General features: G+C 40.3%; 1 protein-coding gene across 1 annotated transcript; it reads left to right on the top strand.

Annotated features, from left to right (window-relative positions):
* Positions 1-1,656: 1,656 nt before the first annotated feature.
* On the top strand, positions 1,657-13,800 carry LOC117154157 (uncharacterized). The gene is made up of 3 exons (XM_033328876.2): positions 1,657-2,754; positions 5,715-5,897; positions 9,363-13,800. The coding sequence occupies exons 1-3, from the start codon at positions 2,695-2,697 to the stop codon at positions 9,549-9,551; spliced, it is 432 nt and encodes a 143-aa protein (XP_033184767.1). The 5' UTR covers positions 1,657-2,694; the 3' UTR covers positions 9,552-13,800.
* Positions 13,801-22,271: the final 8,471 nt, after the last annotated feature.

The following is a 22,271-nucleotide window of genomic DNA, read 5'->3' as shown; positions in this document are numbered from 1 at the left end:
AAAGGACATTACCAAAAAAGTTAAGCTTATAGCTTTGGCTAAAGCTTACAAGGAACGTAAATAGAAATTTATTTATTAGTTCCTTTGTTCCTAGACCTTGTAACCCAAAACATAATTTATATTTAAGAGCACAATAATATGCACCTCTCCTTATTTAGAATATTTTTGTTTCACTAAATTCTATTTTTTGCGTAATAGCGATTTCCAGGTCACGGAATAAACAAATAAAGATGTCGAGGTTTTTTCTTCAACACTTCCAACCGGGAAAAAGGTAAGAATACACGGAAACAGAATCGCGTAATTGTCATCCCGGAGACAATGTCGTAAGGCCGTGCTAGATGGAAAAAACTGATCGAATATCGTGCGGGCTTATTGCCATGTTCAGATGAAACGGCACACGATGAGTCGTTTATTTGATCGCGAGATATTTCGTGGGCCCTTCTGAATACAGCCATTTTATTTCTTCATTAGAACGTTCGTACGAACTCCGCCACGATAACCACACGTAACGACGGGTATTTCAGAAGACGACGATCTAACGAAATGGCCGGCTTACGATCGCTTCAATTTGTACCATTTCCCGATTCTTTCTCGTTTAAAAATTGACTTTGTAAAAATTGAGTTCGTAATTATTGCGAGGACAAACTTCTCATAATTTACTTCACCTCCGATATAATAAAAATTAAGCAAGAATTCTTCGTTATCATTAATTCCTACCATTTTCCAATTCTTGGTCGTTCGAAATTTGAATAGAAACACGACTATGGTCGATACACGGCGTGCATCGTATTCGTAAAACTGCAGACTTGTATAAAAATGGAAGATATGATTCATCGTGTTCTCCTCCGGTAGTTTATATCTTACTGGAACATAGCACGCGTACAGTACACTACAAACATAGTGTAGGAATTGCACGCGTTTTAAGTTTAAATCGTTCAAGCCAATGTGCATCGATTATCGAACTCGTTCGAATAATTCTGAACGACGTCACACATTAGAAAACGAAAAACAATTTCAGATATCAAATATCGAACATTGTGGCGTATAAACACGGAGAATGTAAAAATTAGGGATATTTAATATCGAATATCGTGACACGTAAGATTAAAGACACGTTTGATTAAAGACGTTCTTGTCTTTAATCAAAGCTATCTATAATAGTTGCACTGAGTAGTATCGGAGATTCGTGGAACAGAATTTGCGATAGAACGGTTTGCGCGGGTAGCATTCAATTTCACGAGCATCTCCAATCAGATGCTCGGGAGTCAACATTCCGTTCGAAACTCTCTCACGGACCACGGGAACAAGGCTAATTCGATTTCAACGTAACACGGTTTGCCGTCAGCTTCGCCGCGTTTCAACGTGTTAGCGTACATTAATACATATAAAATGTAAAAACGAATTGAAAGACGAGTATCTGACAGTTCATCGCAACGCTCGTCAATTTAGGACACGATACACGTACAAAGCTCATTTTCTGCAACGTCAAACTGTTTCGTATAGCAATTTTACCAAAGGTATTCGACCTGCACGTTCGCAAAGCACCAGAGAAAATTTTGGCAAAGACAGTTATCTTCTATCGTCGATCGGTTCCGCGAGCAACGCAACGCGCCATGTTTGAGAGAGGAACGTCTATGTACGTGGGTGTGTTGGTCCATCGTGTTATTCGTTTATTATGCTAGCTAGCTTGCCTGGCTTATATTGTGCCGGGCAACGTTGTAAATGGGCGGCTGGCACTGTTCTCCCGATACATCTTCCTTCGAACGCCTCTTCGTTCTCATTTTCCAAGCTCTCTCGCGCCAGTTCGACCAACCATCGATCCCGTTCGACGCGAGGATCGACGCACGGCTTCCAGTGCACGCGAGATGTCCGTCGTGATCGTCTATCGTGAACTTGGTGAACCACTGTAGACCCTTGTTACTCTTCTCTTTTGTTTCCATCCTTTCTTTTATACCAAAGGGACCAACGTGGTCCAAGTAGTCGCTGTAAATCGTGATACAGCCATTTCTTTCGTGGTGCGACCAAGCTGAAGGGATGACCTGACCCAAGAAGTCAACAGTGGTGATTTCTGCTAGTCCAGTCTGTTGTTTCAAAGTGATTACATCTGTCAGCGTATGAATGTCGGATGAATCGAGACGAAAGACTTGAAGACTTTCCACGATGACTCGCGTTCTTCCCCTTCGTCGTAATCTTTTTAATTAAACTACAACCGTCGTAATCTTTCTAATTAAACCACAGCGGCCGTAAATACGCGACGTTTAATTTAACGGCGGGTATGTCCGTAAATTTCGCTGCGAAATTCTTGGCATCTCCTCAGGCGTATCTACCGTCGTAAAAATTTTCGACGATTGTCGACCGAAGGGAGAGAGAGAGAGAGAGAGGGAGAGATAGAGAGAGAGAGAGAGAGAGAGAGAAAAGAAAACGAAACCAGTTGCAATACCAGACAAGTGAAATACCGTGTATAATAAAATGCACGGCAGGAGAGTGTTGGTCGTGCTGCAAGGTGTCCTTCGGCTGGCAATGATTCATGTCGTCGCTTGAATCGAGAAGAACGACCGGGAGATTGAATCGCGAAGAGGGAGTATCGATGATCTATGTTCGTGAAAGAATAAAGTTCGAATCCACCGGGGCCTTCCTATCCCTGAGGATTATTTAAATCTGTCGGTGAAGCTGATTTATGTCATTGTCAGGACCATGCCTCTCAGATCGAACGAGTCCTCTTCAAGGGACACCCTCGATACTGTTGCAACCTCGGTTAGTTACGATATTTTCAAACGATTATTAGCGGGATGGTGATTTCGAAAGAGCAGAGTTGAGGGAAAAGGTTTCGTAAAAGGTGTTTGGGCACGAACCTTTTCCCGCAACTTCGCTATTCGAAATTTAGTACAGTTCCATTCGACTTTTGTTCCAGTCCCATGCGTCCTACTTCGATCCCTTCGGCTTTTCCAACGATCCGTGTAAACTTCTCTGCAACCTCGAACGCAGATCTCCCTCGCTAGACAGCCATCTGGTTCTCGTAACGTTACGCTATGAATGTGAATTTTATAAGACGAACTTTTTTTTTTTTTTTTTTTGAAACATTCGCTCGTGAATGAAAAATTAGTCAATTCGTACTTGTACGTTACAGAAGAACGACGCAGTGCACGCCTCACCGCAGACGCGAATATCGCACGAACGTAATTTCACGAACGAAGCTCTTAGAACGTAATATTTTAACCGTGGCAATATTTTTTAGTCCGTAAAGCTTTGGTTTCTCTGTCCTCCGCATGTTGCTCCATGTAGAATGCTTCTCGCAAATAAAAATACAGGAATAGTCGCATCGTTAACGTTAATCCTTCGCTTTTGCATAACACGAGTCGTACGGAAGCGGGTCATACGCTGCGATGAAATAGGAAACCGTGTCCCTATGGTATTTTCTACCCAATTTGGAAACTTGTTAAGTATAAATGTAATATTTTTTATTACGCAGTTACAGATATTAACGCGTTATCCATTTCCCTGCTTAACTCTTTCTATTTAAAAATTTATTTATAATAATTTCTTTCGCTGCTTTTTCGCACCAGCTGTAGCTTCTATTAGGACCGACGTCGTCACTTCCATATCTCTAAATGTTACGATTAAACCAATAAATATTGGCAACATAGGCCGTCTTATATTATATCGCTTGTTTTCGTTCACAGAAACGATTCTTCTAACCAAGCTGAACTATCAAAAAAAAAAAAAAAAAAGAAAAGAAAAATCCATGCAGAGTTCATTCAGTTAAGAAGTGAATACGAAAATCCAAAGTGAAATAGCGCGCAATTTTGTCTTTGAACGTTACTAGAGATATTTCGTGCATCGAGTCCATCTTACGCAAAGATTTAATGATAAGCGAGCCGAGTGATATCGAATTTAGATTCCTCTTCGTTTTTTCTTTTTTCATCTAAAGAACAGTTTCTTCAAACCAGATTAAATTATTAAAGAGAAACTATGCCGAAAAGTATCGCATGTTACAGTATACTTCGTACAACGAATAAATATTCAACGAATAAAACGATGGGAAGAATGGTCGGGAATTCGATCCTCAAAACACATTTCAGAATCGGTGGTGCATGTGATACGACCGTTCGCGTATCTACGAGGCACGCCTCCGCTTGCGCGCGACTTACGGCAAAATAGATCAGCGACGGAGCGTGCCGACTGTGTATATCCGGCGATATTTCGATTTGAATACGATAATAATAGGAAAACGCGTCAGGATATCAGTGATGGTGCGGATGGACGCATTTGCGCACCGAATGCAAAGTAGCTGCGCGACAGGTCAAATTGCATCGGCGTCGCACGAATGGAAATGGAGCTGTCACTTCCGCTAGCCGTCGTTATCCAAAATTTAATACGGACTGTCCGAATTCCAGTACTCGTGGTTTTCTCCTATTCTATTCGTAGAACCATCCTCTGACCTCGTTGAATCTTGAGAATCAAGCGCATCAGGGATTCTTCCATGCAGTTCCCGAAGAAAATCTTTACTTTACGTTTGCCGCTTACGTACCTTTCTTCATCTATGCATTTTTTAATTCTGCGTGTTGTACATTAATACGTTTATTGCCATGGAAATATGACTATATCTCTCGATATAGAACCGAATTTAGAAAGTCTTTGTTCGGATCATGAACTTTTTGAATTATACTTCTTACCAAGAGATGGAACAGTTTTACTTTAATGAATAACATCATCTTCACCAATATACCTTTTTTGTCAGAAATATTCTTGGTTTAGCCAATTGTTTCAACCTCACTGCTTACCATTATGCTTGTTTTCCTAAATCTGTTTATTAAAATGCATGAAAAATTTACCGGTTGCGTCAGTAACAGCGAGCTCGTTAATTGGACAATACTACTTTAATACGATTTTGTTTTAAGAGACCAGTTCTCTTTACAACTCCGTTTCCAGAGACTTACTTACTCTGCTTTCAAGCGCGTTACTGTTCCCATTTCATCAATCAGCATTCATAGATTTACTGTCAACATCAAAGCCACTATCTTTCCTTTAGAATCTGCACCATAATCTTTCTATTGCATCGTTCATGTACATCCTCCTGTTACCGATCTTATCACCATCCATTTTACATCGTTTCTAAACGAACCATCGCGAAAGTTTCATGCGGGACACGCGAAAAGCTAATGAAGAAATCTTTGGACAAAGTGCAGCAAAACGTCGGTTACAAGAATCTTATCCATCACAGAATCTCAAGCAGAAAGAATTGTCTTCTAATATTGACATATAATACCGAACCATATTGTACACATTATGGTTAATTAGTATTAATGTACACATTATGAATATTATTATATCTTATATAATAAGGCCAGGTCGGGCTTATTCGTTTATTGTAAATAACCATAGTCCAGTAATATCTTAACGTTTCGTTGTAGCAGGTGTTCGAGCGATCGCTATTTAAATATGACGTATACCTACAGTCGTGGGAAGAATCATAAATAGTCAGTGGATTTTTATGAATTTATGAAAGGTTTGCAGATATACATAGAAAGCATACAAAATGTAGAGATACGTGAAATATTCAAAGTACAACGCTCGTTATATTACAAATTCTTAGCAGCTGAAACAAGTTTTCGCTTAGGTTTCATTTTCTTAGTTATTTTCATAAAAATATGAGTTCCCATAAAAATTCGCAGTCTAATTATAACATCGTCTGAATATTTGCTATTTGTCGATAGGAGGAACGGCGTCGGACCGGAAGATACGTCGCCGGTGGAGCTGTGCTGGCAATCATGCTACTCGCTGTGCATCATGCACTCTTACGGGAAGCGTCCACCATAGCTGGTGTCAGCATACCGGCCATAATAATGGTGTGCTACATTATCTGGATCCTGTATTCTGCCCACAGGGACAGACGAAAGGTAATGACTTTTAAGTTATAACCGCACGGCAATCGTATTCAGCCAACGAAAGTCAACTTCCGCGGAATTGGACAACTGCCAATGGCTTCGTTAAATGTTTACAGCAGTCTCGGCGAATGCCGAATACTGGGGCAAATTTTACGGTGAACTCGAGAATTGACTACACAAGCGTTCTTTGTTCATCTTCTTACTTTCCATAGAATTTTCGTAGCAAACTTTTGCCAAACTCATTGTTAACTTTTGATAGAACGGGATGAGAAAACTGGAGATTACGTTTTCATCCTTTGGCATATTAATATTCTGTGGAGCGTAAAAATTTAGAGAAAGGTACAATTAACGAAACAATTGAATTAATAAGAATATAAGGCCACAATAGTTCGCACCACCTGGTAAACGATTATGCACGCCAATGAGTCGAAAAGATTGGCTCGATAGTTCTGAATTAGGCGAAAAGACTAGAGTAATTGAGTGAATCGAACGAGTGTATGATTATTCGATTTTTCGCCGAAATGATTTCAAGCATTGGTGTGATATTTTCTCCCGGTCGTTTGTCTTTCGAGACAGAAGTTTGGCACTTGTTCCTAAACCATCAAACTCGAGCGATTCTCTACAATGGCTGTCTTTATTCCGCTACGCTTAAACTTAGTCGAACTCCCGTCGAACCAAAAACTTCATTCACTGCTCGTACTTTAGAGAGCGATACTTTTTCAATTTAAACAATTTTTTACTGTTCCTTGTCGAAGTAACAAAGTTCTGATAAAAAATATCTTATTTCGCGAAATTTAAGTTGCGCGGAATTTTATAATTTACAGGCGGTCGCAAAACCTTTGGTCACCAGAGTATTTATACTGACTGTTAATTCCTAAAAGATGAATTTCTTCTTAAAAGTAGAATAGTAAATAGGCATTTGTTAAAAATGGATTTCTCCTGAATCTTCTTCGTTTTAATCGTGTGCCATTATTTTTCTTTTTTTCGCTCTTTGTAATTTCATTTCGCCTAAAGTCTCATATAACGTTGTCGTCAACAATGCAATATACACGTCCTCGACGTTCTTAACGAGGACGTAGCAACGAATTGTAGCCGAATGTCCACTGGCGAATTTCCGTTCAATTTTCGTGGAAAGCGAGCGCGACGAAACTCTCCGTAAACGACTAGGATGAAACGCGTAATTGAATGGGGATGAAGTTCGGAAATAAATGTCGTTTCGAGAGTGCGGAAAAAGCGGGATGGCGGCGAATTAGAGGGTCCTGTTTGCGCGAGCGACAGACAACCTCGCAATTGGACAAGTTTTTTCGCCCTTCGGCTACTTTTAATCTTGTAATAAGTCACGTGGGTGGCTGTAGCGCGACTGATGGCGCAGAAACTAATCGAATTGTCCAGGAATCGGCCACGTGCGAATCGCTTTTCAAGTTCGACGACGAAGCTGCATCGTTCGACGATCGCGTATCTAAAACTCGTAGACATTGTAACAAATTGCACTTGAGTTGTACATCGCGAAATCGCGTTTGTTCGTTCAGCATTTTCGAGTTGCGCTTCGTTAAAAGCGCGTATGTTTTATCGGTTCGAACGATTCGCGTTACTTGCACATACTTTCGATTCTATTTTCCTGTTTTATGTTCGTGGTTTACTTACCTACTCTAGAAATTGGTTTTCAGCGGGTCAAAAATTCACCACGATGGATGCAATTTCTATTCCCGCTGTGCTTTTTCTATGTGGTACATTGTATTTCCACGAGATCGAACTTTTGGTCGTTGTGTTGGGTTGTCCGAAAAATTTATAGCACTTTCAACTACCGATATATTCTGTTAAATGGTGTGGTTGCTGGTTATTTTGGGATAAACTTTAGTAAAATATTACTTGAGAAAATACTACTTTCAAATAAATATCAAATTTAGCGACTAAACAGAGAAGTTCGGCTTTGATCAGTAGAAATGGCGTAGCTCTTTCGATAAAAACATTAATATGTATATTTAAATGCGAGATAGGTAGAAAGTACGAACGTTCAATCCTATTCAACCTATTCATAAAAACTTGCTATACAGGATAGCGAAACCTTTCTGATAACTTTTCGATTTGAAATTACTTTTAATTGTCCACTGAATCACATCGCTGAATTCACATCGACCAAAGCGTTTCAATGGGATACAGCGATTTTACACAAGATCGCCCAACCATAATTTTTTGCAGCCGAACATAGCAGATAAAAATTAGAATATACGTGGTCGTTTATTCGTTCAAAATACTATCAAGTTGTTCGAAAAGTTTCTTTCCTTTCATAAGGTGATAATAGATGAACAATAATATCTGTATTATATTATTTTATTAAATTAGGTATGATCCATTTCGTTCTATTTCTCTTGTTATATTCGTGCATAATTCAGTAAACTAATACAAAACAGAAAACATTGTGCGTCTATTATTTCCTTATAAGAGGAAAGAAATTTTTCGGACAACCTAATACAATTGTATTTGCGATGTATTTTTTCGACGTGTAAGGAATTCATTGTTAGAACGAGTTGTATTTAATATTCGTGGCCGATTTACATAGAGAACGTGGTTAAACGACTTGAACGCGGAAACATCGACTAAGGAAAGTTTTATCGGATGGTTAAACGGAAACGGTGAAAAACGAAGAGATAAAAATAAGCAACAAATAGCGGGGCTGAACGGTGCGCAGAAAGTCTGTCTAAATTGGAACAAGGTTAGTTGATAACATAAAACAACGTTATCTACTCGTAGTCCGGATTCGTAATTTACGAGGATTGGAAATGGTGGTAGTTGCGCGGATTTTTCTGTAGTTAAGTGGTGCCTTGAGGAAATTGCGAAAAATACAATTTTTTAATGAATTCACCTCGAACGCGTTTATATCGGCCCAAGAAACTAATTGCATCAGATCCTTTGCGAGTCTGCGAAGGTTGTAACTTTCCGTCTCTCACAAAAGAATTATCCTAAGAACCTTGTAAAGTTATCGAATTCTCTTCGTAATTGTTTTACGTAGCACTAACTTTTACTCGCATTTTTCCATCTTCCTCGTTTCTCGTTTAACACTTTACAAGGCTAGAAGATATTGCTTTCTTTAAGAGTAATAATAGCAATTAGATAAGAAAAATTAAAAAGTTGAAAAAACCAACAAAAAAGAACACTGAACGCGTCAAACTCTCGTCATCCCCTAATTTACGCTTGGCAATTCAAACATTCTCTTGGGCGTGAAACCGCGAAGGAAGGTTCTGACTCCCGAGCGATTCAACGACCATTGTAGTCGACACCCTTTGCCCTACGCGCGTGCACCGACCCGTTTGCACTCCCTTCTCTTTGTTCAACCAACACTGTTTCACGCGGCGTACGTCAATAGCTTGATCTCATCAACGAAACACGATTGAACACACGTGAGTCCCTTGTGTGCATACCGCTGAATAGCTTTGCAAGTTTCGCAGAGCGCTGACGATCTCTCGATTCTGCTTTCAGGCGTTGCGATTCGCCACAGCGATGCAACTGACAGAAGTAATCAGCGTACCAGCCACTTCCAACGAGATGATCTGCAGAAACGGGACGAGCAAGAACGAGATACGAAAGGCGGATTCGTCGAAGCTGGCTTACGATACGCGAGCATCCCGCGAGAATCCTGCGTTCTCATCCAAGGACGAAGCTGCGTGAAAGGAGCCACGGAGAACTCGCATTCTTCGACCGGACTTTCCTTGGTTTTTCACGACGAATAACGAATTCTTCGATAAATACCTTCCTTCAGCCGCGAATTCTTCGTCTCATCTCTTCAGCGATCACTCGAGCGACGGTTTCTTGCCGGGTGGTTATTACGTTTTACTGCTAATAGCAATAAATACGTAAGTTCGCATCGGTAGCGTTGAACGAGTCCCATTCGAGCGGACAAGTTTCGCAAGATAGAATTATTTGTTTGGTCCGCCGGTGGGATTATTTAGCTGCGTGACGCAACGTTTTCGTTGGCGGTAGCGGCGTGTGCACGCCGCCCTTCTTTCGCAAATAAATCTATGCAGTGGCGGAGATAAATTTCGAAAAGCGTCGCGATCGCTTGGGAAATTTATTCCGAGCAATCGCCACGACAAATCGTTGCGGCTATTTTGCGGACGAAGCTTCGAGCGTGGATCGATTTCGGGCACCTTTCCCTTGGAGATCTACGGTCTGACTTGGATCCGTTTATTTCACGAACCACTGTGATTTTTTATCCTTATGGGTGAGATGCCGTCCATGCAGATTGGTTAGAAGGTCCATGTGTCGGATTACGAGATAGAAACCGTGGAAAGGCCATATTTCCATGGTTACTTAAACTCCGAGCTGCTCGTAAATTACGATTATGAAGAGTGACGCGGAATAATAGTCGAAAAATACGAGCTGCGTTTAATACGACTTAACGCAAGCTTCCTTATCCTATCGTTTTTGCTCATTCTGCTCGAGCGACGGAGCAAATCGGAAAGCGACGAATAAAACGACGAAGCATTGTTTTTAATAAAAATTCAATAAAATCCAACAAGCGTCTATTTTGTCTAAGAATGAAACCGACGAATTATAACTTTTTCTTGCTGGATCGCGTAAAATATTTTGATATATGTAAAAAACCTTACATGAATATATTATGTGTGCCGTATGAAGCATTTGAAAATTTTATTAGCGCTGTAACGAGACACAGCTATTTTGACTGCACTCGTGCATTTTGAAACCAGACAATTAGATATTCATTGAAAACATACGCAATGATCACAAATATATTTGACAAATAAACGTCGACGTAAACATAGCATGAATGTTCATAGAATGAAAATACGACCACGTTACATATATGAAATATACCGATCAAAGTTTTCTATAGTAACTATCCAAATACTTTTCTGAGAGACTGCGAACGTCGATTCGTTGTGCAGCCGACTTTGAACACGAAACGAGCTCGGGTACAATGAATTAAGTGGTAACCACGAGTATCGTTTCGAACGACCTCCGGCGCTACCGTTTGTTCGTTTCAATTTCTCACCTGAACAATAACCGTGGAGGGCCATTCGTAGCGAATCGAAAAGAGGGGAGAAGCCAAGGGCGCGTAACACAGAACGATGAGGAGCGAAGGGCGGCGAAACAAAGCAATTCATCGATGTTCCGGCGCTTAATAGATGGCGTCCATTAATTAGAAAAAAATATAAAGCGACGTTGTAATTCATTAGCGAAGCATTCAGTTGCGATTTATCTGCGTCGCGAGCCACCGCCATACTTTTTCTCCGTTCCTTTTCTTATCTTTTAATTATTTCTTACGCGGTTAATTAATCGACCTGCTAAGCGATTAAGACGAAGGAAACGGAAGAGAGAAAGAGAAAACCTCGGGGAACGAGAAAAGATCCGAAGGAAGGTGGGAAAATAAAGAGAAGAATTTCCACGGCAGTGAAATAAAATCCTCCAGCTCGTTAACAAAGGCGTTAACGACGAGGAACACGACATGGCGTACCTGACCACCGAGGAGACCGCGATTTCAGTCCAAGTCCAGCACCCTGACCCACCGCGGATTACGTAGTCCCGTAATTCAGCTACGATCCTATTTCGAGATAATTTGATTCGGTCCGGTACGAAACACGCGATTGCAACATCCATCTTTCAATGGTTTCACCGCGAAAGAAGCACGTCCATTTCGATACGCGAACACCGTGATTAAATGCTTTTTCGATTCGTCTCTATCCTGGCGTCTCTCGAAATTCCTACTTATCACGAGTCGTCTAACAACGAGAAACAACCATTGTGAAACGTTTCCAGAACTGCGGTCATGCGAGCGAATAATCGATTAAGGACCTTCCGTGTTCGTTTCGACGTGTTAACAGAAACTTTCCAATCGCGTTTGGTGGACGCGGCAATTTCAAAACAATTACACTTTTCGATTACTTTCCAACTTTCTAATTAATTCTCGTTGGGAAATAATTTTATTCGCGCGTCAATTTATTATTTCGAAATCGTTGATTATTTCGAAGCTTGAAGACGTCGTTCGTTGTAATAGACCGTCATCGTCACGTAGATGATGGAGAATCTAATTAGCGGAACGAGCATACGACGTTGCGTCTATGATTGTAATACCACACGGTGACCTAATTACAGTTGTTTCGATCCTGACAATCCATCGAATCGATAACGATCGTTTATTTAAACGAAACATTCTGAGAGGCATTGTACGGGGATGGTTAAAGATTCTGCGACCATTGTTGCTGGTTCGCGGCACGATTACGAAGAGAATTCGTAAGTGTTTTCTCGCTGAGTGCGGTGAAGATCGATTGAGTCCAAGTTTCGTGGTATCGGTGTCGTGATTAACTTGGCTCGTTCCTAGCCGAAAAAGAACTTCCGTATTGTTGTGGTAATCAAACTGGCGTAGATAGGAAAGGGGTTTCTTTTAAACGAGTTGCTCAAGCAGTCCGTTACGACGAAACTTCGAATTTATTCGAAGAGAAAGCGCGCTCTGGTGGTGTTCACTGTCTCGGGGCATTGTGCTTCGGGTTAACGAGCACAGAGGCTAATTTATGGCAGGGAAGCTATTTCCCTGCAAGAGAATTTGTTGACATCGTATATCCTTCGTATACGTTATCCAAAATCTCGTATCTCAGCCATGACGTTCCCAAACAAATCGCGAGATTCAATTTCTAAGGTATTAAATTAAAGCGTATTTTGATTTTCTGCAGAATCTGATCGTTGATCCAAGTTATCTAGGAAACGATTAATCGATCAACACTCTATGTATTTACGCAAGATGAGAGAGAAAGAGAAAAGGAATTCGTGAAAGCTGGACAAACAAGTATACTTCTTTTTATACTTTTATATTTTCTTTCTAGAAAAAGTTATATCTGTGTTCTATCTGAATAAGAATTGAAATTTTATATGATTTCTGCAACTCCTCTCGTCCGATTTGTGTCACGTAGTCGTAGAACGATTGGATCTCCGATGAAATTGATTTTTCGAAATTAAGACTCGAAGAGAAACGTTACACGATCTTGGGCGATCTTTCAAATCGTTCGATCGTTTGTTCTACGAAATTCGAAGAGAATTTCACGAATTTCACACGAGTCGAGTGATACGAGGAAACAAAATTTAAAATCACCTGGCCAAAGAATGGAAGAGTGGGTTGTGCCATTTGGCTGCAACATGCTCTAAAAATTCTGAAAAGAACCAACGAGAGATTCCGTGAGTCGTTCATCTATGGAAGATCCAGAGAATACAAAAGTTCGCTTGCCGAAAAATGTTTCCTACACCAATGTTCCTACATCCAAGCTAAAATTACCACTTAGAATAATCTAAGCAATTTGCATCTTACGCATTTTACGAGAAATACAGAAGGCGAAAAGTATTAGCGTGTCAACGCGTTCACTTCGGATCCGGTTTTCGTTCCGCACAATGCCGTATGCTAACAAATAATTGTCTTGCTTTTTGACATATGAAATGTAAGTTATATCCAAGAAATAAAATGAAGATTTTTGTGATATATAATTCACGTACTACAATCGACAAAATATAAATAATGTAAAAGTACGTGTCGACTCGAATCCATGTCGTACTCCATGTTAAATAATTTCCCTATAATTTTCACGCTGGATCTGCTATTCTTTTCGCGAATATCTTTTCCACGCTAAATTTCCACGTTTAAATTTCAGCGAAAGGTTCCAAACTTCATCTACACTTTCTTCGTATCGTGTTCCTCTTGTACATTCCTTGCGCTTAAACGTGATCAGATCTCGTAGCGAAGTGAAATATTCCGATAGAAAAGGGTATCCTTGTTTCGACTCTCGTCACGACGACGTCGACGATATTCACGTCATAGGGGAAAGCTTCTGAAAATTACTACTTACGCGTGACGTTTGTCGTCGATGTATAAAATACACGCAGATATATGTGCACGGTAAGCAACAGGACTTTTACGCGATGCTATCGTGAAATCCCATCGAACGAGTTACGCTTTCCGTGTCACTACGACCATCGTTAGAACGCATTAACGCCCGCTGACAGACGCCGTTAAAGCACGTTCTTTGAAGGTTGCCGGTATGGCAGCAGAAAATAGTTCGAATTAACTGAAAAATCTAGCTATCACGTTCGCGTACGTTCAAAGTTGCGAACGTCGTTTCCAAAATATCGGGTTAACGTCGGGTCTATCGGATCGATTCGTTCTCGAGCAAGCAATCTCGTAAGATGCGAAGCTCGAGAATGAGCGCACACGGAATAAAATTGTATCCTCTTCGTGGCTGACGAAACGTCGCGGTTTCCGACGAATTTCTGTCCTTGGCGTCCAGTAAATTCTCGTCGACTGAATCGTGTTGATTGTAGCCGCCAGCTGGGTGGGGCGTGCTTGCGAAATTTCGCGTTGATATCGGCGTTGCTGATGATTAATTGCGCATTGAACCGACCGTCGATTTGCGATAATTCTGATTTACGTAGCTGTGAACACCGCTTAACGAGCCTCGAATCTGGTATTCGTCGTTTTTGCAACGACACCAAATTAATGTATATCAATTAGCCTTCGTTAATTCGAATTTCACGAGTTTCAGTGCTGCGCGGAAACGTGGCTGGCGAGTCTCCGATGAAAAGGTTACTTTGTAAGTTCGATTCTTCCCAAGAGGAAGTTTCTCTTTGAAAGTGTTTCTCCGCGAAATCAATGAGCACGCCACGTGATTCAACGTGGAAGCCATGGGTGGTGGATCACTCAATTGAAAAAAGCTTTCAGGACCCATTCTTTCCCGTTCCTTTCCTCGCGACAGGGGATCGACGCTTACCTACATTTGAACCACCAACACGTTTCCAACCGTGGTCCATGTTACACGTATTTACGAGATTTCTGAGAAATGATTCGTACCGTAGATGTTATATTCTCCCTTATTTACGCATAGGATCCATTCTGTCTATTAGTTGGGTTTTTATCCTACATTGAACATTCGTTTCTATCTCGATACGTTCTTTACGCTTAGGCTGTGCCTACGGTTGATTCGCGTTCTGCGAAACTCGATACATCGAAACAATCAAATATCATGTATTCGAATACTTGAGAATATAAATATTTGAAAATTGAAATACACGTTAATTGTGCATTTATGTAGTGAAATTAAAGAACCAATAAGGAAGTAGAATTTTCCTTATGAGAAGTTCGCATACCCTGAAGAATATTTTCATTACATTCAACGATTCCTCTTTATCTCGCGATCGTAGAACGAATGGAAATTCGAAATATAACGTTATCTGTTCCTTCGGAATACCAAGCGGTCGGTTCTCAAATGAATATTTCTCTATATTCTGGTGACGAGATCGTGTCTACGTAGATACCATTTCGAGCGAGTCGTGAAACGAGGATGGCCTTTAATTCCTGTCCGTATCTCATCCGAGTACAAACAGCATGCAGCGTGAGCTAAGTAATCGTGAGATATTCGTTTCTTCGGCAAAATCTCAGCTCGTGTAGAATATCGGGAACGCGTTTCCGCACCGGGTCCACATATATCAAGCTTTACGACGTACTTAGAGCGGAATCTGCCTTTAATCGGGCCCCTCGATGCATCGATAAATTACAAGTTACAACGACACCGCTTTTCGAATATTCTTTTCCTTCGAGCACGCCGCTTATAGAAGATTGTACCAGTAACTACCTCGTCGATTTAACCTCAATCGTGCGATCTTCGCTAAAGTACGAGTATTTAAAATACAAAATAGCACTATTCGTGTCCGAAAAGAAGACTTTTAGGAACTAGACAGAGTTTATAAGTTCTAATAATATTCTAGATTAAAAGAGACTTTGCTGAAACAACTCGAGATGATGTATAACGCGATGTTTCGATATTCTCTACGTAAAAGATGAAACGAACGAATGTTTGCAACAGATCAGCGTGGTCTCCATTTAATTGAAATTTCAATGTTATCGCGTTGTCATGGACACGCGTGTGTACGTGCGCATGCAAGAGAATGGCAAGTATGTGTGACGAGCTCGTACATAGATTGCATTAACAGACTGACGTGTATCGCGGCATCTATTAATTCAACGAACCGCCACACACGTTCGTCACTTTGCCAGTTTACCAGTCTCACGCTAATGGTCCGCCGTTTTGACAGCTCGTAGCAACTCGCGATGCGTTTATTATTAATCAACCAAGTCTGCCCTATGCAGTACACGTCAAAAAATCCAACGAGTGCAATCCGAATGTTCAGGAATCTAGCGAAATATCGCACGATCGCAGAGTAAAATTCCTCTGATGCTAGCGACAATAATTTGCACACGATGCTTGCAAATACTTAACGTTAAAATCAACAGAGTAGTCGAAATAACCAATTAGTAATTTTTCAAAAGATTTCTATAGAGTTGTCACGGTGTGTTTTTTTTAAGAAATAGGATGATTTTGTCTTTTTGATATGAGAAATTTGAAGAATGAGATTCCTTCTCCATCTTCGCTTTCTCGATCGGTATATTTACGTCGGTTCTATCATTAAAGCGAATACAAGATTCACATGGTAATTCGTAATGCTACGAATTCCGTTCGTAGTTTTCATAATTTCAAATTTTGTTGAAATTAGAATGTCATTTCCTAGCAGAATTCGAACTAAAGTAGTAGGAAATTCCTGTTTTGTATTCGCGAATGAAAACGTGTATTCCATGAATGTATTTCATATATTTTATACTGTAGTTACTGTACCGGGAGATTATTATCTTGTTCGAGGGCTCGAGTGTTATTAAGATGGACGAAGATTGAGAAACTTTTCGAATGACAAAACGGTAACATCTGAGAATCTCTGGAATTAACAAAATGGGAGTGCGAAATTGACTAGGTAGAAGACTTGTAAATTGTAAATACGCTGGAAGATTAAACGATCATTGTCGACTGCGAAACATGTTTCATCGGAACGAAGTTGATTGATAAATATGGAAGAGATCTCTGAGAAGGTTGAATATCATTTGCATCTCGATCAATTTAATTTCAATCGATTCTCAGATATATCGCGCTTTAATTCAGTCTACGTTTTTATTCACACAAGGTTTAATTATGAACATGAGTAGAATATATACTCGTACGTATACAATAAGAGAGATGCTGGATATAAATATTCAATTCAAGATTCTAAAAGATTTTATTTTATTCTTCCTCTAAAAGGTTCGATTTAATTAATATTCTTGATATCGGTAAGGATCAACTATCTTTTCGAATTTACGCGATAAGCATAGGCCATGACATTTTAAACAGTGGTCACTGAATATACGTAACAAAGTAACAGGAGTCCACTAATTTTCCCTACTATCATTCTCTTCATTATGCATGTGTTTCTCGTTTAACTAATTGGAATTCATATCCATAAGTGGATTCGATCGATACTTCGTTTAATCGTGTACTAAATAAAATTTATCCAATAAATGCAGTTCTATTATACCTCGAACGATATTTTAACGAAACAATCAGCCTGATCAAACGCGTAAGTGTAAGACTCGAGTAAACACAAATTGTATTGTACGGACACAATTCATCCTTGACGCGAGAGGAATCTTTTCAGCTTAACGCGTTCTGAAATATTCACGACGAACGTCTAAACGCGAATAACGGCGAAATCGTGTCTGAAAATACGATACGACAGCTTCGAAATCGTCTGCACGACGAGACTCGAATGATTTCGCGAGCAGTTTCGAGGATCGAAAGGTTGAGAGTGCAGGAAACCGAGTTTCTCTCAAGGACTGACGCGAAGTATGCTTAACCGGTGCACGTCGAAAGTTTCTCGGCCCGTGAGTCGAACACGGTGATTGTTCCTCCACGTTACCTGTAAATTTACCTACTTCCTGTTTAATAAATCGGTCGAGAAACTTTAATTTGGGCAATGACAGGTCGCATTATTCTCTCGAGGAAAATTAATTCGAGTGCGATGATCCAAAAGAATGGGTCCCGTAATAAATCCAACGTTCGAGTAATTTGTTTGCGCAATAACGATATCTCTTTACCTGCGTTATTTCTACCCCCTCCCCCCAGCGAAAGAAGAAAGATTCATTATCACGGTGACCGATGAACTGGTAGTAAAAGAGATCTTCGTCGTCACAGTCTGTCGTAAAATGAAAAGAACGTTCTATGGTTTTATAATTAATGAAGCAACGTCTTCAACGGTGTCGCTAATGATTAATAGCGAATAGCGAATTAAAGCTTGAGGTATGAAATTCTTGAGAATGATGTAAAATCGAACAGATACCGGCTCTCGATCATTAAGTATAATTATTCTACACCATTTTTTAATAAAAGCATACGACGAATTTGTATTATCGAGATGAAGTTCGAAGTAGGAGGAAAGCGAAATTTTTCCTACTACACAGCAATGCGTTCTTCGAGATAAATATTAGATTGACGAAAAAGTGTCTTTCTTTCGTAAACGTGTTTTTTACAACGATACACCTTCGTACAAACGTGAAACCGAGCCTGTGAAACGTCACGGTGTTTATCTCGACAGAAGAAAATGGGTCGTACGTAATTCGACGAAATAATATAAAAGAAAAAACGTTGCGCGTCTATTATTTCGTCATAAAACGAAAGAAATTTTTCGGACAACCTAATATTTCGTCCACTTTGTAGGTGTCGTTTGACTGATCCGTTAATGAAAAAAAACACCGCAAACGAATCCTCGTAAAGCTATGGTCCTCGAAATTGGTGGAACGAGCCAGTAGTTGAATTAAAATAGCGAATGCGTTATTCAAACTTCGATATTTATAACCTCGCGAATCAATCTCCAAATCTACCCGGGGCGACACGTCGTGTGGACACATTGGAACGACTGCATGCATATGTATTTGTCGTGTGAAAAACTCATGCATACGCTTGCAGTATGTCTATTGTTCGCCTCGTTATATGTGTATGCAATCGAACAAACAAAATCATGAATTTCTAACGAGATCATGACAGTATCCGTAACAACGTGTCATGCTACGCTGTCTTTGCGATTACCCTCGGTCCAATTACTTTTGTACTTTGCTGAAAAGAATTTAAAACGAAAAGGTATGCCGGATAGCAGTGCATCGAAGGGAGAATTGGATTAACCCTTTGGCGGTGTAATAACAAGACGAAGAATTTCAAATAAATAATTTAGAAAATAATTATTCGTTTATATTCAAGATCTTTGGCGTTTTTGGAATCAGTCCTTGTTAACTTAGAATATCGACTATTATTCAGACACGCTGAATCAATATAGAGTCAACTAAAATAGTGTTTATTCGAACTACAAATAACTTTATAGTCTAAATCGAGCAGCGTACCACCGTTTTAACGGCGCATCGAGTTCAGTATGCTCGATGATCAGCGTTGTTAATAAACGCTAGCCGAGGAATTAACCGATTACTATCGTTCGTTGCGCAATTAATTAACGCTCAGCTTATGCAGGAGCGTTTGTTTATCAATATTTCCAGGTAGGAAACCAGGAACAACGGTGCATCGAACCTTGATCGAGGGATAATTTGCCGGAAGACCAGATGGAAATTCCGAGCAGGCGCCGTAAATCCGTGACTGTCTCCGTAAATCTAAGCAATAATCCTTCCTCTCTCGACTGTGGATTCCGTGGATCCCGCAAACTTGCCATGAAAACTTCTAGAGCAGGACTTTACCCTTCCCTCCGAACCAATCGACCGAATACACTTGCGTCACGTGAGTAATCTGCCTATCGTTGAATTAAATTTAATTAGCGTACTCCAGCGAGCTCTATACTTGAGTTTCGACATGGAACGTGGTAAACAATCTGTTTACGATCACGTTGAGTTATGTAATCGAGGACTATCGATGCTAAGAATTAATGACCATAGTATTATGTAATAATCGATCGGGAACGCGGTCTTTTGCTGGCTCGAAGCTGAAGCTTCTTGAAAACTTGCACAGGGTAATAGCCAAGCCGAGAGAACTTTCATTCTTTAGTAGCCAAGCAATTTTAAAGAGAGGGAAGGAAGGGTGTTGGATCTCGGGTCACTTTTCAAAGGGCACGTAATCTTCTCCATTCAACAGAAGCTTGTCGCGTTTATTTATTTTATAGATGCTACTATACTAAATGGAATTTCTAGAAAACAATGGATCATTTGCATTTTGAATTAATGTCCTTATCTTCTCTTTTCTCGATCGAGATCACGAAATCCTGGAAATTTACAGCTGGCCGTATTTACATTACGAGGATAAGAATTCAACTGAGAAAATTAGTACATTCGAATCCGATGTAAGAAATTTCTGAAGCTGTTTTCCAAATCGACGTGAAATTGAATAATTAGGCCGCGGCATCGAATGCAAATCTTAACCGTGAGGATTCTTATTTTGCCTGCATGCCCAGGATATTCCGCGAGTGGAAACGAAGCTTACTTTTTCGATGCTCGTGCGAACCACGGTCGAGTCGCATATTTATGGTTGTTTTCCAGCGAGTTTAAAACGAGCTTTTCACGCTCCAGTTCTCGCATTATATCTTCCCCCGCTTTCGATTTTATTAAATCGTTTCTCCGTCTATTTGAATACAGGTTGGTTCGACACGTGGACGTAAGACGAAAAGCATTTTCTCTCTTCGAACTTTCATCGATGCCAAGTGTTCTTTCCGCTGAATTTCCGCTAAGTACGTCTCGACACGCTTCATTAGTTCGACTCGCGAATAGATTCGATTTGACGACGACCTATTTCCGGGATCTGCGCTTTAAACAACCCTATGTTGTAACCGCGCTAAATGTAAATGAATTTCATCCCTTGTTTTATATTGGTCGAAAATCGACCAGCATCGTCCTAACGAAAATTTCATCGGACATTTCGGACACGTACATCGTACGTGTCTCTTACTCGCCAAAACAGAATAATATTAAATCAATATTTGCGCGCAAAAGTGTTTAGAACATGTGTCACGAGCAACGTTTAATTACGAGAATTCGAACGTGTTCACCAGTTTCGAAGGACCCTCAATTATACGAGAAAATCCGAACGCTTCGTCTGTCGAGCATTCGCGAATTTTGTCGTTCTCACGCTTCTTCTAATACTTTCGTAGCTTCCATCATCAGCCACCAGATGCACAGATATTTTATGATACGGTGTTGTTTCATTGTAATTGCATCAACTATGCTTCGAGCGTGCATTTGCCGTTACTTAATACCCACGTGGTGCAAAGGCGAGCAATGTCGCCGGTTTTATAACGTATTATGCCGACAACGCGTTAGCGTAATCCCGTACAAGAGAATAATGCATTTCGTGTAAACAAGAACGCCAGCGATTCTCGCTTTCAGAAAAATTCATAAAACATTTCGCGAAGGAAGAAGGAAAGGAAAAGGAAAAACAAAAATATGAGCGTCGAATTTCATCACGAGCTGACGAAAATTCAATTAAATTTACGATCTTATCCTGCACGTATAAACGACAAATACAGAAGAAGAGTCAGTGGAGAATTTATTGCGTAACCTTATTTAACGGTTGCCATCGAAGGTAGAAAAGGACAGATGTTCACGAGGAAGAAAATTAATGCCGGATTACTTCCGCTAGCGCCATTAGCGTATCGTTCATAGGGGTGACATTTTTTCCCTCACACGATGACATGAAAATTAACGAGATTTTATGAGGAGAGCACGGTAGCTGGCCGAGGAAATTTCATTTCGAACCGGGTTCGAAAAACAAACAAACTTGTTGTACGGCTCTAGCAAATACGTGCGCGATAAGGTACATACGGACAGGCCAGGTCGGTTCAAGCTAAATATGTAACGTTGGAAGAATATTAAAATAAGGATGATCTGGGGTCGGTACGTGCGAACTCAAGGTTATTCGAGCTTATTCTCCTTAACAAAATATTTTAATCGATGGCAAAATATTAGAATTTAATCTCGGAATTAAGATTAATAATCTGTGGAAGACACAACGTTTGTGTTGAAATAATATTATGTGATATTTATTAAACAATTATTACAGGAAATATAAGTGTGTTGTGGAATGTAGACAGTTGGCTAGTTATTCTCAGACTGACTGACTTAGTGACCCATGGCCCTTGGAAAGGTTTTGAACCCCCACTCTCTATGCAGTAATGAGTGTGACCCGAGTAGATGTCTGTGTGGCGTCACATGTGCCACGGAACCTTCTAGTAGCTTCTCGACGTGCCCAATGTTCCATCCATATCCTTACGCTTCCTCCACCGAATTTTCGAAAGAGCATGCACGCGCCAGCCGCTGCGGTACATCTCACGAACGTACGCTAGTGGGGATATCGCTGGTCAACGAAGGGAAGAATCCGCTCGATCAATCGCCTCATCTGTATGCGATTAATATCGTTGTATTCCAACACAAAATAAAAAGGAAATGCCACTAATGTAACTCGTGTCTTGAGATAATTTCGTGTAAATATTGTTTTTCGAAATGAAACGAAAGATATAATTTGATCGATTACTACTAGGAAAGGC

The sequence above is a fragment of the Bombus vancouverensis genome, chromosome 3 (genome assembly GCF_051014615.1).
Source record: "Bombus vancouverensis nearcticus chromosome 3, iyBomVanc1_principal, whole genome shotgun sequence".
Classification (NCBI taxonomy): Eukaryota; Metazoa; Arthropoda; class Insecta; order Hymenoptera; family Apidae; genus Bombus; species Bombus vancouverensis.
Note: the sequence above shows the minus strand (reverse complement) of the source record. Positions and strands in the feature narration are given on the sequence as shown.

Bases quoted from the DNA above. Each gene is read 5' to 3' on its own strand.
- LOC117154157 (XM_033328876.2), top strand. From the start codon at position 2,695: ATGCCTCTCAGATCGAACGAGTCCTCTTCAAGGGACACCCTCGATACT. The intron at 2,755-5,714 runs GTTAGTTACGAT...ATTTGTCGATAG, and splicing joins TCGATACTGTTGCAACCTCG to GAGGAACGGCGTCGGACCGG. The intron at 5,898-9,362 runs GTAATGACTTTT...TTCTGCTTTCAG, and splicing joins CCCACAGGGACAGACGAAAG to GCGTTGCGATTCGCCACAGC.